General features: G+C 36.1%; 1 protein-coding gene across 2 annotated transcripts in view; it reads right to left on the bottom strand.

The window, feature by feature from the left end:
* Nucleotides 1-19,309, bottom strand: part of GABRG3 (gamma-aminobutyric acid type A receptor subunit gamma3) — a 1,437,912-nt gene that overhangs the window by 603,817 nt on the left and 814,786 nt on the right. For both annotated transcript variants that reach the window (XM_053707720.1, XM_053707721.1), the window contains exon 4: nucleotides 13,519-13,739. In XM_053707720.1, coding sequence (XP_053563695.1) covers nucleotides 13,519-13,739 — 221 coding nt within the window. The remainder of the gene's footprint in view (nucleotides 1-13,518; nucleotides 13,740-19,309) is intronic.

Here is a 19,309-nt window from a genome sequence, read left to right as displayed (position 1 = left end):
ATCACTCATCAGAACTTGTAAGTGCCATTTGTTACATTGTGTATTATACTTTGAAAGTATGTATATGTGAATTTAGAATTAAAGATAAACATTGATGCTGACATTAGGACACACTGTAATATTTTAGATTTTAAAATTCAAATTGATGCTTGATTCAATATAATCTTAAGATGATAGCTCAAAGGGATAGCCCACCTAACATTAAACTGTCATGATTCAGATACAGCAGAAATTAAAATCACTTCTTTACCGTCATGTTATTTTCAGTGTATGTCTTCCTTCTCTTGAATTTCTTTTTCAGTAAGAAATGTCATCTTATATGCCAGCCCATTTTATAACACCTGTGAAGGGGTGGTTTTTAAAACTAGATTGCAATCAGGAGGGGTTACACAGGTACAGAGAGAAAACTGGCCCAGCTCTTAAAGGGGCAGGAACCCACAAAATATACATTCATGATTTGGATAGAACATACAATTTTAAACAGCTTTCCAATTTACTTCTATTATCAAATTTGCTTCATTCTGTTGTTATCCTTTGCTGAAGGAACAGCTTGGCACTACTGGCAGCTAGCTAAACACATCTATTTAGCTAATCAGAAGACACAAATGTGTGCAGGCACCAATTAGCAGCTAGCTCCCACTAGTGCAACTTACATTTTTACTTTCCTATCCCTTTAAAATATCCATAGATTGCAAATAAATACATATGATACTCTGATTACATGTTATATTTTCAATTATTCCTGCTCATAATAATAATACATTTACTATATATACATATAGTGGTATAAATAAACACAGATATATGACAGACAACATTGTTTAGAACAAAAAAAGGAACTTAGGGACATGTAAATATGTTTGCAAAAGATTTCTGACACAACACACACATATATATGTCAGAAATCTTTTGCAAACATATTTACATGTCCATAAGTTCCTTTTTGTGTGTGTGTGTGTGTATATGTGTGTGTGTGTGTGTGTATATATACATGCTAAAATATGTATGTCCAATATTAAAAAGAATTCTAATAATTCACTCTCCACTTTGCACTAATTAAGTCGCTACTTGCTATATTCGCAATTAGTCCTGATCAGAAAAAAAAAACATTTACACTATATGCAATAATGTGCTAAAGAGAAATGTGCTTGTTTGTAAACAGTAATGAAATAGTATAAATAAAGTTGGGAAAAACGCGAATAGCCGCAACATCGATGACTGCTAGTTAACACCAGTCCGATGCTCTTCGCACCGTACTTGATGCTGGTGTTTTTGATGGCTTTTTTGATAAATAAGTAGATCGTATTATGATCTGCGGCCACAATGTTTAGTGATGCTTGACATAGTTGACGCTTTGATAAATATCCCCCTAGAGGTGGAAAAAAGATTGAGCTGTTGAGAAGATGTTGTTGAAGAATGAAACTAAATGGGTATTCTTATTAACTACAGTGTTCCCCCATGGAGTAAATGAGCATAATAATACTGGGTGTGTGTGTATATATATATATATATATATATATATATAATAAGAATCCAGTAAAAGATCACCAGATTAGTTGTTCCGGTTCCAATACGTATTACAATATGTAAGTGTATTGATTACAAGGTATACCATATGTAAATAATCATACCATGTATAGGCAAGAAAGTGCAATTGACACAATACAATGCATGAAATATTCATGGTGTGAAATGTATTACACAAACACTTTTGATTGTAAGTGATCATGTGGTTATGATTATCATGGGATCATAAGTAGCATGCAGCTTTGTTTATTAACCGAGATGACGTGATGATACTAATATGCACACCCTTCAGATGGTTGGTAAACAGTGGTTGCCTTGGATTATCCCAGCCTGATGAGCATCGGCAGAGCATGAAGCAGTTCCACTTGGGATCTCAGCTTGGGGGAAGAGCTCTCTTAAATAAGGTTTAAATACAGGTGGGAAAACTGGTCATTCAGGTATAATTGTGTATATTGTACTAATTGACAAAGGCCCATTTCAATGTTGAACTAAATTTGTGTGTGTTCCAGTCTTAGCCCGCTTCATACACACACCCTAACCCGTTCTGAGGTTCCAACATATTGGCCGGGAATACTTGGGGATTGAGTCTCTGTGACAGACTAAGCATTGAGTGTGTTAATCGTGTTGTGGCTGTGATAGTGTATGCCCTTGTGGAGAGGCTATTAACCTTTAAAGATCAGCCGCCTGTTTTTGGTTGAATCTATCACTATTATCTTTTAATTCTCACCCCCATTTCTTTGTCCTTAGAAGTATCCAGAGATAATATTTATGTAACTTTCATCATTTTAATCAGTACCTTAATAAGTAGGATATTTACGATAATTAGAAAACAGTGCGCCCAATCATTTTTCCCTTTCTTGATTTTTTTCTTTTGGATTTGTAAGTGTACTTTGTAATGTATTTTTTATGTGTTTGGTACAACTTTTTTGTTTCGTGAAACAGTTAACCAGAGCTCTGAAGATGCAGTAATCATTTCAGTGTAAATCGAGATTGTGCTCAAGTAATCGTGTTTACTTTCAACTCGTAATACCAGCGGTAAACTGGACGAGCGCAAACAGCCGTGATAAACAATAGCATTTCACTCTTAATCTGGCTGAATATTTTAATATTGTTTATTAATGTATATGATTAACTTTGAAAAATGAACTATGTCCTTTGAATTGATGAAGTAGTTCTGTACATAATCGGTTAATGGATATAACATGTTTGTGATTATAGGTAAAGTGTGGTTTTTAAAAAGGATATCCACTCTTAGAGGGGTTAGGTCTATGAGTACAGCATATTTGGATGCCAAAATGTGGTAGACCTTTTCATTATTACCTAAAATCTTGTTCTAAGATGTTTAATTAAATTGCTGTAACAGAGAATAAATATTATTAAGTGTGATCAATTTGGGACTCTTATTTTTTAAATTCTACTATTGTTCCCATATTTGCACATGCAACAGTTGTTCTGTTGACATTAATATAGGACCATTGCAGAGGTTAGCCAACCAACACCCATATTCATCTTTTTATCAGCCTGTCGTAGTTTACTAGGGGCTACTACATTCTTATGGTTTTGGTTGATTTCTGATCATATTCCTATATCTATCTTTTTAAAATGGGATCTAGTATTACTCTGTCAATGCTTCCAAAGAATACCTCTATTTCTAGAGTGACTCTTGTATTTTTGAATTAATTTTACTCCACCCTACTAGGCTATGTTTCTATATAGTTTAACTTTTATTCTAATCATCTAATTTCCTTTCCTCTTTGAAACCGTCCCCATTATAGCTATAAAAGCAATGTTTAATCATATCCCTTCTTCAAAAAGTTGTTCAAAAGTATTCCCACCTCCTGATCATCTTCATTAATATTGAGATGGTCAGTTATTAAGTCAAAATCCTTGCAAATAAACCTATTGAAAATAGATTTATAGTTGTTGGGAGCATTTTTAGGGGAAAAGACAGATCATTTTTAACCCACTGTGTATTATTCCATCACCCTCTTATACTTATATACTTAAATCCAATTTATTGACAGCAATTACATCTGAAGAAGATAATCATGACTCATCTTTCTTTTTATTCTCTTTTTCAAATTCTCTTAGATCTAATAGGTACATTGTAAACTCACCCCCCCCCCCCCCCTGTATCTGGTATTGTCCCTGTGGACAGGGCTCGTAGTCAATAGATTTTGTGCACTTTGGGTACTTTCCATTGGACTCTTGGGTTTGCCCATTCATATAAATCTTTTGTTTCTTTTTTTTGTCCTGCCAACTAGCTCCTTATGCTAGCCAATAAGACTTACTATGGAAGTGGTCAGACTCATCAACCATTTTTAAAACTTCATAAAATTGAAACTTGCAAGAATGTTATTGTTACTACTTTTTCCATTCCTATTGGTCCCTTTGATGGGGTAAATATTCTTACTACTATAGTACCCACTTATAAATTATTTGATGTTCTTGAAATTCCTAACTTAAATCTATTGGGATTTTGGAGGGTGTTTTGGCTCTCCCCTTACTCCTTATATTGTTGTTTTTGCTTCTTTTTTTATTTTTGTTTGTGTAATTATGATTCTGTTTTTGGGATTCTTGTGATTTTTACCACCTATATGTAATAATTAAATCCTCCCTACACTTTCTGTGTTTTTTTTTTGTTTTTTTTAATTGCTGTTGATTCTACAATGCGTACTCTTATTGAGATCTTTCCATTTCTCACAAAACTAGAAAATAAAACTTTAAAATGCAATTAAAGAAACAAAACTAAAATGCAGATTCAATATTGATAATAAGTAATTTAACTTAGGTCTGGGAATCTCTTATGTTGCTTGAATCTAGAGAACTACTATTTCATAAAGGTCTCAATCAAATTTCACATGGAACCTATTGTGTAAAAGGGGTAATCTCTAGATTAAGCTTCCAAATCAAATAAGCTCAAACACTCAGGGAAACATCTAGACCTAGAGGCCTTTATCAAGCGATCAACCGCAAATACGCTGGAATTCCGCAGCGTAATTGTGGCTAGCCTGATTCCCCTTATTTATCAAAGCCTACAGACCGGCAAAAGTTGAAATCTGTGACGTAACATACGATCTGCCAGTCTCAGTCCGACACAGATCAATGCTTACGTCATTACTGATGTTCTGAATACAAATGCGGCACTATCTGACTACTTTTGCTATTTATCAAACTTTAGCTTGCCACTTTTCTGGCCCAGCGTACCTGCTTTTCAATTCGCTACCCTGGAGGCCACGAATGCCATAGGAATCAATGGGAGTCTGAAATCAGCGAAAGCTCATGTTCATTGCTGCCCGATATCCCATTGATTCCTATGGGAGAATAAAAGTTACGTTAACACCAAACACCCTAACATGTACCCCAAGTCTAAACACCTCTAATCTTCTGTTCCCTACACCATCGCCACCTACATAATACTTATTAACCACCCGACACCGCCGACACCTACATTATGTTATTAACCCATAATCTGCCCCCCGACACCTCCGCAACCTACATTATGTTATTAACCCCTAATCTGACGCCCTGACACTGCCACCACCTACATTATGCTTATTAACCCCTATTCCGCCACTTCCAGACCCCACCGCCACCTAAATAATGTTATTAACCAATATATTGTAGCTATATTAGGATTTATTTTACAGGTAAGTATTTAGCTTTAAATAGGAATAAGTTATTTAATAAGAGTTAATTTATTTCGTTAGAATAAAATTATATTCAACTTAGGGGGGTGTTAGTGTTAGGGTTAGAATTAGCTTTAGGGGTTAAAACATTTATTAGAATAGCGGTGAGCTCTGGTCGGCAGATTAGGGGTTAATTATTGTAGGTAGCTGGCTGCGATGTTGTGGGGGGCAGGTTAGGGGTTAATAAATATAATATAGGGGTCGGCGGTGTTAGGGGCAGCAGATTAGGGGTACATAAGGATAACGTAGGTGGCGGCGCTTTGCGGTCGGCAGATTAGGGGTTAATAAGTGTAGGTAGGTAGCAGCGACGTTGTGGGGGGCAGATTAGGGGTTAATAAATATAATATAGGGGTCGGCGTTGTTAGGGGCAGCAGATTAGGGGTACATAGCTATAATGTAGGTGGCGGCTCTTTGCGGTCGGCAGATTAGGGGTTAATTATTGTAGGTAGCTGGCTGCTGGGGGGCAGGTTAGGGGCTAATAAATATAATATAGGGGTCGGCGGTGTTAGGGGCAGCAGATTAGGGGTACATAAGTATAACGTAGGTGGCGGTCGGCAGATTAGGGGTTAAAAAAATTTAATCGAGTGGCGGCGATGTGGGGGGGCCTCGGTTTAGGGGTACATAGGTAGTTTATGGGTGTTAGTGTACTTTAGGGCACAGTAGTTAAGAGCTTTATGAACCGGCGTTAGCCCAGAAAGCTCTTAACTACTGACTTTTTTCTGCGGCTGGAGTTTTGTCGTTAGATTTCTAACGCTCACTTCAGACACGACTCTAAATACCGGAGTTAGAAAGATCCCATTGAAAAGATAGGATACGCAATTGACGTAAGGGGATCTGCGGTATGGAAAAGTCGCGGCTGAAAAGTGAGCGTTAGACCCTTTTTTTAATGACTCCAAATACCGGCGGTAGCCTAAAACCAGCGTTAGGAGCCTCTAACGCTGGTTTTCACGGCTACCGCCAAACTCCAAATCTAGGCCTATGTTAATTGTATTTAATTTTGGTAATTTATTTAATTGTAGTGTAAAATTAGGTGTTAGTGTAAGACAGGTTAGGTTTTATTTTACAGGTAAATTTGTATTTATTTTAGCTAGGTAGTTAGTAAATAGTTAATAACTATTTAGTAACTATTCTACCTAGTTAAAATAAATACAAACTTGCCTGTAAAATATAAATAAACCCTAAGCTAGATACAATGTAACTATTAGTTATATTGTAGCTATCTTAGGGTTTATTTTACAGGTAAATATTTCATTTTAAATAGGAATTATTTAGGTAATGATAGTAGGTTTTATTTAGATTTATTTTAATAAAATTTAAGTTAGGGGGTGTTAGGGTTAGACTTAGGTTTAGGGGTTAATAACTTTAGTATAGTGGTGGTGGCAGATTAGGGGTTAATAAATGTAGGTAGGTGGTGACGATGTTAGGGGCGGCAGATTAGGGGTTAATAATATTTAACTAATGTTTGCGATGCGGGAGTGCGGCGATTTAGGGATTAATATGTTTATTATAGTGGTGGCAATGTCCGGAGAGGCAGATTAGGGATTAATAAATATTATGTAGGTTTCAGCGATGTCTGGAGCGGCAGATTAGGGGTTAATAAATATAATGTATGTGTTGGGTGTAAACAGAAATTTAGTTTCCCCATAGGAATCAATGGGGCTGTGTTACGGAGCTTTACGCTGCTTTATTGCAGGTGTTAGGCTTTTTTCAGCCGGCTCTCCCCATTGATGTCTATGGGGAAATCGTGCACAAGCACGTAAAACCAGCTCACCGCTGACTTAAGCAGCACTGGTATTGGAGTGCGGTATGGAGCACAAGTTTGCTCTACGCTCACTTCTTGTCTTTTAACGTCGGGTTTATAAAAACCAGTAATACCAGCGCTGTAGGTAAGTGAGCGTTTCCCCATAGGAATAAATGGGGCTGTGTTACGGAGCTTTACGCTGCTTTATTGCAGGTGTTAGGCTTTTTTCAGCCGGCTCTCCCCATTGATGTCTATGGGGAAATCGTGCACAAGCACGTAAAACCAGCTCACCGCTGACTTAAGCAGCACTGGTATTGGAGTGCGGTATGGAGCACAAGTTTGCTCTACGCTCACTTCTTGTCTTTTAACGTCAGGTTTATAAAAACCAGTAATACCAGTGCTGTAGGTAAGTGAGCGTTGACTATAACGTGCAAGTTAGCACCGCACCCCTCATAACCAAAACTCGTAATCTAGCCGAAAGTTAGTGGGTTGTTAGGTTTAGGGGTTAATAACTTAATTTAGATTATGGTGATGTGGTGGGCTGGCGGTTTAGGGGTTAATAGTTTTATTACAGTTGCGGCGAGGCCCAGGAGCGGCACAATAGGGGTTAATAACTTTATGTAGGTTGCGGCGATGTCGGGCGGCAGATTAGGGGTGTTTAGACTCGGGGCTTATGTTAGGGTGTTAGGTGTAAACGTTACTTGTTTTCTACCATAGAAATCAATGGGATATCTGGCAGCATTGAACATAAGCTTTCGCTGCTTTCATACTCCCATTGATTCCTATGGCATCCGCGGCCTCCAGGGTGGCGGATTGAAAACAAGGTACGCTGGGCCGGAATAGCTGCGAGCGTACCTGTTAGAACTTTGATAAATACCAAAAGGTGTCAGATAGTACCGAATTTGTATTCGGAACGTCTGTAATGACGTAAGCATCGATCTGTGTCGGATTGAGATCGGCGGATCGTATGTTACGTCACAAATTTCAACTTTTGCCGGTCTGTAGGCTTTGATAAATAGGTCGAATCAAGCTCGCCACAATTACGCTGCAGAATTCCGGTGTATTTGCTGTTGATGACTTGATAAATAGGCCTCATAGGCTGCATTAGATACACACACACAATTTATTAAAGCAAAAAGATTGTTTCTTTGATTAACGTATTTGGCTGACTATCTGACTGCTCTTATTTGAAAGAAAGCACCATGCTCTGCAACATCAGAAACAATACATAAATAATTTGTTATTAAAAAAAGTTTCACATCTCTCAGATACATTTAGTATGTGTATTTGAACCACATTTTCGCATTTTTTATATTATGTACAGTAAAATTAAATATTAGTAACGTATTCCCTGTGTAATTTTTATCTTAAAATGCTATTATAATCTGGGGGGCTTCTGGACTGAGACTATAATCAGTTGTAACGTCCTGGAGGCAATTTGAAATTAATCTCTTTCAGATCTTTGGATTACTTCAAAGTCGTGTTATGAGTGTTAAGCAATGTTTTGTTGCCTAAACTTGAGGTTTACTATAATATGTTTATTTCCATTTTAGCACTGGAGTTACAGAACTATTAGAGGCTAAGGAGATTGGAGAGGATAACCACACATTACTCCACAGCAGCATTACTTGGTGGCTTCGCCGTGAAGCAGTGCTATCTCATTTGCCACTGCACATTACTTGGTGTCTGGGACCGACTAAAAGAGAAGGATATCTAAATGGATATTGAAGCTCTACTACAAAATGGTGACCAATCTTGTTCCCTTTTTGATAGGGATATAGATTTTGCTTAACACTCATTTCCAAAGGATTTTAGCACATTTAGAAGAGGAATTGGAAAACATAATCACGCTCTACAACCCGACTGCAGAGTTAAAGCCAGAGTCACATATGCAGGATTTAGAACAGCCACCATTCCACAAGTAGGAATCTCATGGAGACGTGTCTCCTACAAAGAAACATGTTGAGGAACATATGCATTGTAAACTCACTTAAATGGTACACTGGGCAAAATCCTGTCTCCCATGCAGGATGTCACAATGCCATACATCTTTAGTGAACAATTATTTAAACAAACGCCTAATGTTAAAAGAATAGTAAAGACTGAATTAAACTGTTATAATTCAGATAGGGCATGCCATTTTAAACAACTTTCCAATTTACTTTTATCATCAAATTTGCTTTTTTCTCTTGGCATTTTTTGTTAAAGGTTAAACCTAGGTGGGCATATAGGCTGATTTCTAAAACTCTACAGTCTACCTTGTATCTCACTGTCTGGCTGTGAATAGCTAATAACATGTACTGTTTATTCATGTGTGTCTTAAAGATAACATTGTGCTCCCTACAGTGGAGTTAAGAGCCAGTACTAATTGCCTGAAATGCAAGACTGTCAAAAGATCTGAGATAAGGAGGCCGTCTGCAGAAGCTTAGATACAAAGTAATCATAGGTAAACATAATATTAATATTACAGTGTTGTGTATGCAAAACTGGGGAATGGTAAAAGAAGGGATTGTCTATTTTTTTAAAACAATAACATTTTTCTTGTTGACTGTCCCTTTAATCCAGGTATAATAGTTGCAGAAGGTGATTCGGTCAAATGTATGATATCAATAGAGGACTTTTATGGAGACAGAAATTCCTGACTATTTGCCTCCCTACTCCACAAGCTCTACAGCGTTGAACTTTTGTTTTCCTGGATATGGGTAAATGTGCTGCTTTGAGAAAGGGAATTAGTTAAACCTAAATCTGTAAAGTGTATTGCCCTATTTAGTCAGACCTGGGAAATGGTAGGTACTATAGCTCAACACCTTAATAAAGGAACATCGATAGATCTGATGTATACAGTGTATTAAAGTTATATCTATAAACTATACACTATCTCTTGTCATCCCTTCTTACATGGATATTGCAAGAAAATTGATAATAATCTCATTCAGATTCACCCTCTTCCAATTCATCCTGCTGTTAGAATTGATAATCTGTGTTTTTTGGGGTGGACTATATATTTCTACTGCCAGTGATGCCTCAGATTATATTTCTACAATAAATATTATACACAATTGCAGCTCTAATATGTAGGTTTATTGTTTATTAGGACCTGCTAAATAATGTTTCATTTCATTAAGATGATATCCTATTTACTTGCACTTGAGTAAATTATCCCAGAAAAAAAGCTATAGGATATCACAAACACTATAATAAGTTTAATGATCAACCCTATTAGTGTACCTTTCTTTTCCCTGTGTAAGTAAATGTGCTGTTGGGACCTGTCAGTTTCCTTTAATCCCTATGTACTGTCATATTGTAAATGGATCCTATATTTCTAGATCTCTATCCTACTTTGTTTGATAGCATATTGTGGCATTAGAGATATAACTATTTTAGACTAAATTGTCTATAGGTTATCTATACTGAGCTTAGTTTATGCTGCTAAGAGGGTGATTAAGTACTCTAAGTACCTTACTATTTCAAATACTAGAGGTGATTTGACACATATTTAAGATTAATCCTCTGTATATACACATTTCTTTGTTTAACATTTGCTTACAATTTGACTCTTTCAGTGTCATGCCTCTGCCTTTATATTGCTTTTAAAGCATTTTTAGTGTAATAACCTATAACCTAACTCTTTGCACCCTGAGATTGTTTCCTAGGAGTGGTCCCAGACACCATAAGATTTTAATGCTTTTTAATATTTGGAATATTTACCTGCTGATGTAATTTTATCTCATAGGGCCCAAGAGTGGTCCTATTCTCTTATGAATATCTTCTTCTGTAGTTACTGTGTCATTACATGATGGGGTCCAAAAGCGGCCCCTCTAGAGTTAGAAGGTCACATTATAATACATGTGTGTTTGTTTTCCCATGCCAGTTATATTATAACAGAATGCGGTTTTCAGATTTTTTTATTAGTGTATTTTTCCTCCCCTTTAAGGGTCCATTCATGACATATTGTTCTGATGTCTGAGTATGTTTTGTATTTTTCAAATTATCTGCAAACCTGATATTAAACCTCAATAAAAATAAATAATAAAAAAAATAATCTAATTTTATTTGGAGATTTTATTGTCAGAATAGGTGTGTATATAATGTAATATAGTTCCTAGCAATCCCACCTTAGTGACCAGCCCTTTTATAAAATGAAAAGAAAATAAGGTAAACAAAAGGAAAATACAATTTGCTTTTTCTCATTAAACATTTAAGCATAGATTACGAGTGGAGCGCTAATTGATCTAGAAGTAAAATTGTTGTGCTTGTCTGGCTGTGCTGGTATTATGAGTTGAAAGTAAAACGTTTTTGCTCTTGCGCTAACCCAACGAGCACAAGCAGTTTATTTCTAGCGCAATTAGCACAAATGATAACCTCTTCACCTGTAGAAGTCAATGGCGTGGCGCGAAAACCCAATGGCATATTGCCATATGTACAAGACCGATCGCATAATCTAATACGGCAAACCTGACAAGACAATATGAATATTGCATAACTATGATTTTACATGTTTTCATCTACTTAACTGCAAAGGGCTATATGTGTGTCTGTACATATGTACTTATGTGTATATTGGTGTATATATGTCTTGAAATATATATATATATATATAAATACATAAATACATATGTATACATATATATATAGATAGATATATATAGATATACAGTCATGACCAAAAATATTGGCACCCCTGCATTTCTGTCAGATAATGCACCACTTTGCCCAGAAAATTGTTGCAATTACAAATGTTTATGCATTCTGATGTTTATTTCTTTTGTTTTTGTTGGTATGACACAAAAAACTGAAGAAATAAAAAGCCAAATCTGACACAATCCACACAAACTCCAAAAATAGACTGGACAAAATTATTGGCACTCTCAATTTAATATTTGGTAGCACACCACTTGGAAAAAATAAATGAAATCAATCGCTTCCTCTAACCATCAATGAGTTTCTTACACATCCTTTTCCTTTTCCCAAATGATGTTTTGAGATCTCTCCACAGGTGCTCTATGGGATTGAGATCTGGCCAGTTCAGTACTCTACAGCTCTTTCTTTTAAACCATTTCTGGGTGCTTTTTAAGTTTGCTTAGGGTCATTGTCCTGCTGTAAGACCCATGACCTACAATTTGTTGCTGCTTTTTTTCTCCATGCTCAGTGTGGCACACAGAGACACACAACAGAAAGGTTGAATCAATGTTTCACCATTTAACTGGTTGCCAGTATGCTTTCTATATTGTCAGCATCTGCTAATTGATACAGGTGAGTTTAATTATGAAATTACTTGAGCATCACAAACTTTGAATGCAATCATTTTTTACAATTTTGAGAAGGTGCCAATAATTTTGTCCAGTCCATTTTAGGAATTTTGCGAGGAATGTGTCAGATTCTGCTTTTTTTCCTCCACTTTTTTTGTGTCATACCAATACAAACAAAATAAACAAACATCAGAATGCCTAAACATTTGTAATTGCAACAGTTTTCTGGGCGAAGTGGTGCATTATCTGACAGAAAGTCAGGGGTGCCAATATTTTTGGCCATGACTGTATATATTCATACACGCACACATACATCTCTAAACTCCTGTTATCTCTACATCCCACTCCCGCCTCCAAGACTTTGCTTGTGCTGCTCCTGTCCTCTGGAACTCTCTATCCCGCTCCATTAGACGGTCTCCAACCTTGTATAGCTTCAGACGCTCCTTAAAAACTCACCTATTCAGAGAGGCTTACCATCTCTCCTCCATCCAGCATCCAAACCAAACAAATACATGTACATGAACTGCCTGACTCACTGCTGCATATACAACCGATGTAACAAGCTACCCCAACCTTATGTCTCTGCACCCTAAACCTATAGACTGTGAGCTCTCCAGAGCAGGGCCCTCTTCCTCCTGTACTAGAGTTGTTTAGTTTTGTTATATTTTTGTATTTTATCACAAATCTTTGTCATTCTATACCCCTATCACTGTACCCAGCGCTACAGAATTTGGCAGCGCTATACAAATAAATGATGATAATAATAATAATAATATCCATCTTCCAATATGTATGTATCTCTGTGTTAAAGCCCTTTGCCTGCTTTTTTTCCACCTGAGACTTCATATCTTTGAGCCCTTATACATTTTTTGTGCAATGTTTTTTTTAAATAATTTTTATTAGATGGCGTTATCATAAGTGTAATTGTACTTTGTAATGTATTTTGATGTTTTGTAATACTTTTTAGTTTTGGGAAACAGTTAACCAGAGCTATGAGGACGTGGTAATCATTCTAGTGTAAATTGCGATTGAGCTCACACGATCGTGTTTACTTTCAACTTGTAATATGAGCACAATTTAACCTGCGTGCAAACGATTGTTAAAATCCGAGATCACTTGTGCACAAATGGTTGCACTCCACTCGTAATCTGGCCCTCAAAAATTTAAAAACTGTGCAAGACTACACATATTTCATGTCAAATAGCATTTCTAAATTAGTTTTCAGATGAACATTTTTTATACAATAAAACAATTAAGAGCATAATATGTAATAAATGGAATTCATTAAATACATTTGAGAATCAAGATTTACCTTAATGTATATAAAATTTTCCCATCGTTCCATATTCGAAGAAGTTGATTGGGAGTTGTAATCCAATGTGCTTCTGCTGTTTTTGAATTCCTGAAAATTGTGTCGGGAATCCAGATTAATCCAACCATATTGCTGTTGAGTGTCAATATTTTCATAGTACTATTGAACCTGAGGCGACTGTCAGTCCAAGTTTGAGCAAAAAATATGTCTATTTGGTATTCCTGTTAACAAAAAAGTAATTTTAAAAAAATAATTAGATTTAAAAATATGCATTAAAAAACTTAATTGCACCAGTAAAATGTAAAAGTATTTATATATATATATATATATATATATATATATTTATATTTATTTATACACATAGTGCTATAAATTAATTAATGAACAATAGCAGCAGAACAAGAGAAACTGACAACTGAAATAAATGTTATCATCAATTTCAAGATGGTATTGAATCTGCATTTAAAACTAAAACACATTTTCAACATTACAAATATTTACAGCACATTATGGGTTACTGACTCTAGTCATGGCTGCCCCAGGAAGCAGACTGGATTTTTTCAGATATCCCTGGGTAAAAAAATCAGACTGCTCGAGATACTTATAAACGAACCATGTTCACTCAGGGACATACTCAAGGATAAACAACCGATAACGTGAGCCTCTCTAATGCTATCTCTTCAGTTCTGATATATATATATATATATATATATATATATATATATATATATAGTATATATATATATATATATATATATATATATATATACATAGTATAGAAAAGAAGTGAGTACACCCCTGTGCAATATCACTTAAATGTCAAATGATAAATTATTCAAAATTGTATCACCTGGCAGTAATTGCTTTACTTCTAAGTTTTACAGTAGGGCATTTAAACAGTTTATATGTACTATATTAAAAATACTAGCCCCAGAGTAGTAACTCAATGCAACACATGTCAGTACACCTTTCATTACTGAGATTCAAATCTATTATTTTTTCAATACTTCATATGTTCACCTTTATTTTTGATGACAGACTCAATCCTCCTCAGCATGGTGGATACCAGTGTTGCATAAACGTCTGTAGAGATGTTCTGCCATTCTTCAGAGAAAAATTATTTTATATCTGGTTCTTGCTGGAGGGGTTGTGTTGCTCTCATTTTTTTTTTTTAAATACTAAAATGTGTTCTATTAGATTCAAGTCCAGGTCATATTTTTCATTTTTTTTCTTTTTTAGAAAATCTTTTGTGATTTTGGCATTCTGCTTTTGATCGTTATCATGCTGGAATATTCCTCTTCTGCCAAGCTTTTTGAAACTGGGAGTCATCTTATCAGCCAGTATTTTGGTATACCCACAGGCATTCATGGTGCCATCTATAAATGTCATCTCTCCAACACGTTTTGCACTCATGCAGCCTGATATCGTCACACTCACATCTCTGTGCTTTACTGTTAGGACTATGCATTCACTGTAATAATCCTACCAAGGTTCATACCAAACATGATGAACCCCATCTGAGCTGAACAAATTTTTCTTGGTCTCATCTGACCAAAGAATGTGCTCCCAATATTAATCAGACTTCTTTTAGTTTAAAGGGACAGTCTACACTAGAATTTTTATTGTTTTAAAAGATAGATAATCCCTTTATTACCCATTTCCCAGTTTTGCATAACCAACACAGTTATAATAATATACTTTTAAACTCTGTGATTATCTTGTATCTAAGCCTCTTCAAACTGTCCCTTTTTTCAGTTCTTTTGACAGACTTGCAGTCTAGCCAATCAGTGCCTGCTCCCAGATAACTTCTCGTGCACGAGCACAGTGTTATCTATATGAAATACATGAACTAACACCCTCTAGTGGTGAAAAACTGTTAAAATGCAATCTGAAAGAGGTGGGCTTCAAGGTCTAAGAAATTAGCATATGAACCTCCTAGGTTAAGCTTTCAACTAAGAATACCAAGGGAACAAAGCAAAATTGGTGATAAAAGTAAATTGGAAAATTGTTTAAAATTACATGCTCTATCTGAATCATGAAAGTTTATTTTGGCCTAGACTGTCCCTTTAATGTTGCAGTTTTGTGCCGAAGAGCAAGCAAGGGTTTATTCATCTATAGAGGTTGACATTTTGTAATGTCCTTTTGAAGCACTTGCCCAACTGTTTTTCAGAGCTAGACTGTGCAAGTAGCGCACTGTCCGTGGCATCATTTTAGGAGGGTTGCCACTGCGGCCTTGATTAGTTTACTATGGATTGTTCTTTTTACTACTGCAACAGTGTTTTGACTGATATTTAGTTGGTAAATGATCTTCCTGCATACTTTTCATCTTTGTGAAGTCTCACAGTCATATTTTTCAATTACTCTGGCAATGCTTTTCCATGTGGAGCCATGATACAGATATGCAGATAGACACAGCCCATAGGTCTAAAATTGAGAAAGGTTTGGTGTTCATTGGTCATGCACTTAGGCTAATAGGAAATCACATGTATACTCATTTTTGTTTCAATTATCTAACTTGTGTGTCAGTGATCACAGGTGTATTCACTTTTATTGCATTGAGTCTCTACTTTGGGCTTGTATTTTATATATAGTATTTCTAAATTATTTCTCTTTTCAGTATAGTATTAATAACTAAGGAACCATGTAAATAGTACATTTGTCACTCTGAGGTCTACTAAATAACAACATAATTTATAGGAAAAAATACAGGATAGAGAACACACTCTACTACATGTGGAATTTTCTTAAAAATTACTTATCTGACTGAGTATGTAAACGTATATAAAGATGTGTCATGCAAAGTGTCATAGTCATATTAAATTATATTATGAGCTATAAACAGCCCTCTAACTTAGTAAAAATAGTACCTAAACAGGCCAACAAAAACTATTCTTATTAAAGGGATATTTATTATTTATAGTAAAATCTGCTAGAATTACCTACTAACGGGATATTAATTATTAATAGCAAAGTATGCCAAAGTTAGTTAGTCTGCCTAGTACAAAATCAGCTTGAGTTAACTAGCACAAAATTAGAGGGCACCACAGTGAAAACATGAAAAAAGATAATTATGTTACACATAGAATGACCACAGATCTAAAAATGATACATTTAAGTATCCCAATGTGAGACTGAGAAGTCAACTTGAGAAAAACACATGGAAAAGGTCAGTCCCATAGGAGGATATAAAAACCCATAAAAAGGAAAATTAGAATATATATAGACAGGGAGTGCAGAATTATTAGGCAAATGAGTATTTTGACCACATCATCCTCTTTATGCATGTTGTCCAAGCTGTATAGGCTCGAAAGCCTACTACCAATTAAGCATATTAGGTGATGTGCATCTCTGTAATGAGAAGGGGTGTGGTCTAATGACATCAACACCCTATATCAGGTGTGCATAATTATTAGGCAACTTCCTTTCCTTTGGCAAAATGGGTTAAAAGAAGGACTTGACAGGCTCAGAAAAGTCAAAACTAGTGAGATATCTTGCAGAGGGATGCAGCACTCTTAAAATTGCAAAGCTTCTGAAGCGTGATCATCGAACAATCAAGCGTTTCATTCAAAATAGTCAACAGGGTCGCAAGAAGCGTGTGGAAAAACCAAGGCGCAAAATAACTGCCCATGAACTGAGAAAAGTCAAGCGTGCAGCTGCCAACTTGCCAAGATGCCACTTGCCACCAGTTTGGCCATATTTCAGAGCTGCAACATCACTGGAGTGCCCAAAAGCACAAGGTGTGCAATACTCAGAGACATGGCCAAGGTAACAAAGGCTGAAAGACGACCACCACTGAACAAGACACACAAGCTGAAACATCAAGACTGGGCCAAGAAATATCTCAAGACTGATTTTTCGAAGGTTTTATGGACTGATGAAATGAGAGTGAGTCTTGATGGGCGAGATGGATGGGCCCGTGGCTGGATTGGTAAAGGGCAGAGAGCTCCAGTCCGACTCAGACGCCAGCAAGGTGGAGGTGGAGTACTGGTTTGGGCTGGTATCATCAAAGATGAGCTTGTGGGGCCTTTTCGGGTTGAGGATGGAGTCAAGCTCAACTCCCAGTCCTACTGCCAGTTTATGGAAGACACCTTCTTCAAGCAGTGGTACAGGAAGAAGTCTGCATCCTTCAAGAAAAACATGATTTTCATGCAGGACAATGCTCCATCACACGCGTCCAAGTACTCCACAGCGTGGCTGGCAAGAAAGGGTATAAAAGAAGAAAATCTAATGACATGGTCTCCTTGTTCACCTGATCTGAACCCCATTGAGAACCTGTGGTCCATCATCAAATGTGAGATTTACAAGGAGGGAAAACAGTACACCTCTCTGAACAGTGTCTGGGAGGCTGTGGTTGCTGCTGCACGCAATGTTGATGGTGAACAGATCAAAACACTGACAGAATCCATGGATGGCAGGCTTTTGAGGGTCCATGCAAAGAAAGGTGGCTATATTGGTCACTGATTTTTTTTGTTTTGTTTTTGAATGTCAGAAATGTATATTTGTGAATGTTGAGATGTTATATTGGTTTCACTGGTAAAAATAAATAATTGAAATGGGTATATATTTGTTTTTTGTTAAGTTGCCTAATAATTATGCACAGTAATAGTCACCTGCACACACAGATATCCCCCTAAAATAGCTATAACTAAAAACAAACTAAAAACTACTTCCAAAACTATTCAGCTTTGATATGAATGAGTTTTTTGGGTTCATTGAGAACATGGTTGTTGTTCAATAATAAAATTAATCCTCAAAAATACAACTTGCCTAATAATTCTGCACTCCCTGTGTGTGTGTGTGTGTGTGTATATATATATATATATATATATATATATATATAAAACCACCACATGCATGCACTCTCACTTTAAGTAGGACATCAGCCATAAAGGAGTTACACAGTCATTATAATATTAATCACTCACTGGACTTCAGACAGCAAGTCAACAATTAAACTTTAATCCATGACATTTCAAGATAACTGGTGTCCCTTCTTCAGACAACAAAAAATTAAACAACCACACTCATATATACCCATAAGTGATCAGACAAATCATCCCTCCCCTTAGACTAAACCAATCAGCTTAGAATGTGTGCAAAAACAATCAGTGTAGAACATGTAAAAAATCTCCTTATGGCTGTGTGCAAAAAAATCTCATATGTGTCAGTACATATTTTGCTCTGTTTCATGTATAAAAACAATACAGTGACAAAGTGATCTATTATAACTACAAATATCCATAGTACTCTACATGCGCCACCTTTACTAGCAACACATTTACAGCGGTATTCGATGTCCGATCCGCCTCATATAACAGCTCTCATAACAACTTCATCAAATTGCTTCAATTCCGTGTCATCATGACGTACGCGCTGTTATTATTTTATAGGTCTAAGCTCTGTTAAAGATAGACACACCAACATGTCATCATCATCATCTGGTCATAGCCCAATCAGAGCTTATGCTCATTAGAGCCGCCCTCAAGCAGCATCTGTATCAACAACCCCTTTGTGGTTATACACACACTCAGCCATCTATGACAGCTTGTATCATTAGAGCCACCTATAAATATATTCTATTGTATTAGCTATAATTATCAAAAGTATTAAGCAAAAGTATTAAGCTTTTAATAACCTACTGAGTAATGTTATAAACTATACACGATCACCCTTAACAGGGTTATCATGTTGAGCATAATATGGGTAACAAATAAATAAATCAGAGACATCTGGTGGTAATCTATGTCTACCAACACGCAACTGAGCAGAGAGTGAAAACAACAATAAATAT

The sequence above is a fragment of the Bombina bombina genome, chromosome 3, assembly GCF_027579735.1.
Source record: "Bombina bombina isolate aBomBom1 chromosome 3, aBomBom1.pri, whole genome shotgun sequence".
In the NCBI taxonomy this organism is placed as follows: Eukaryota; Metazoa; Chordata; class Amphibia; order Anura; family Bombinatoridae; genus Bombina; species Bombina bombina.
Note: the sequence above shows the minus strand (reverse complement) of the source record. Positions and strands in the feature narration are given on the sequence as shown.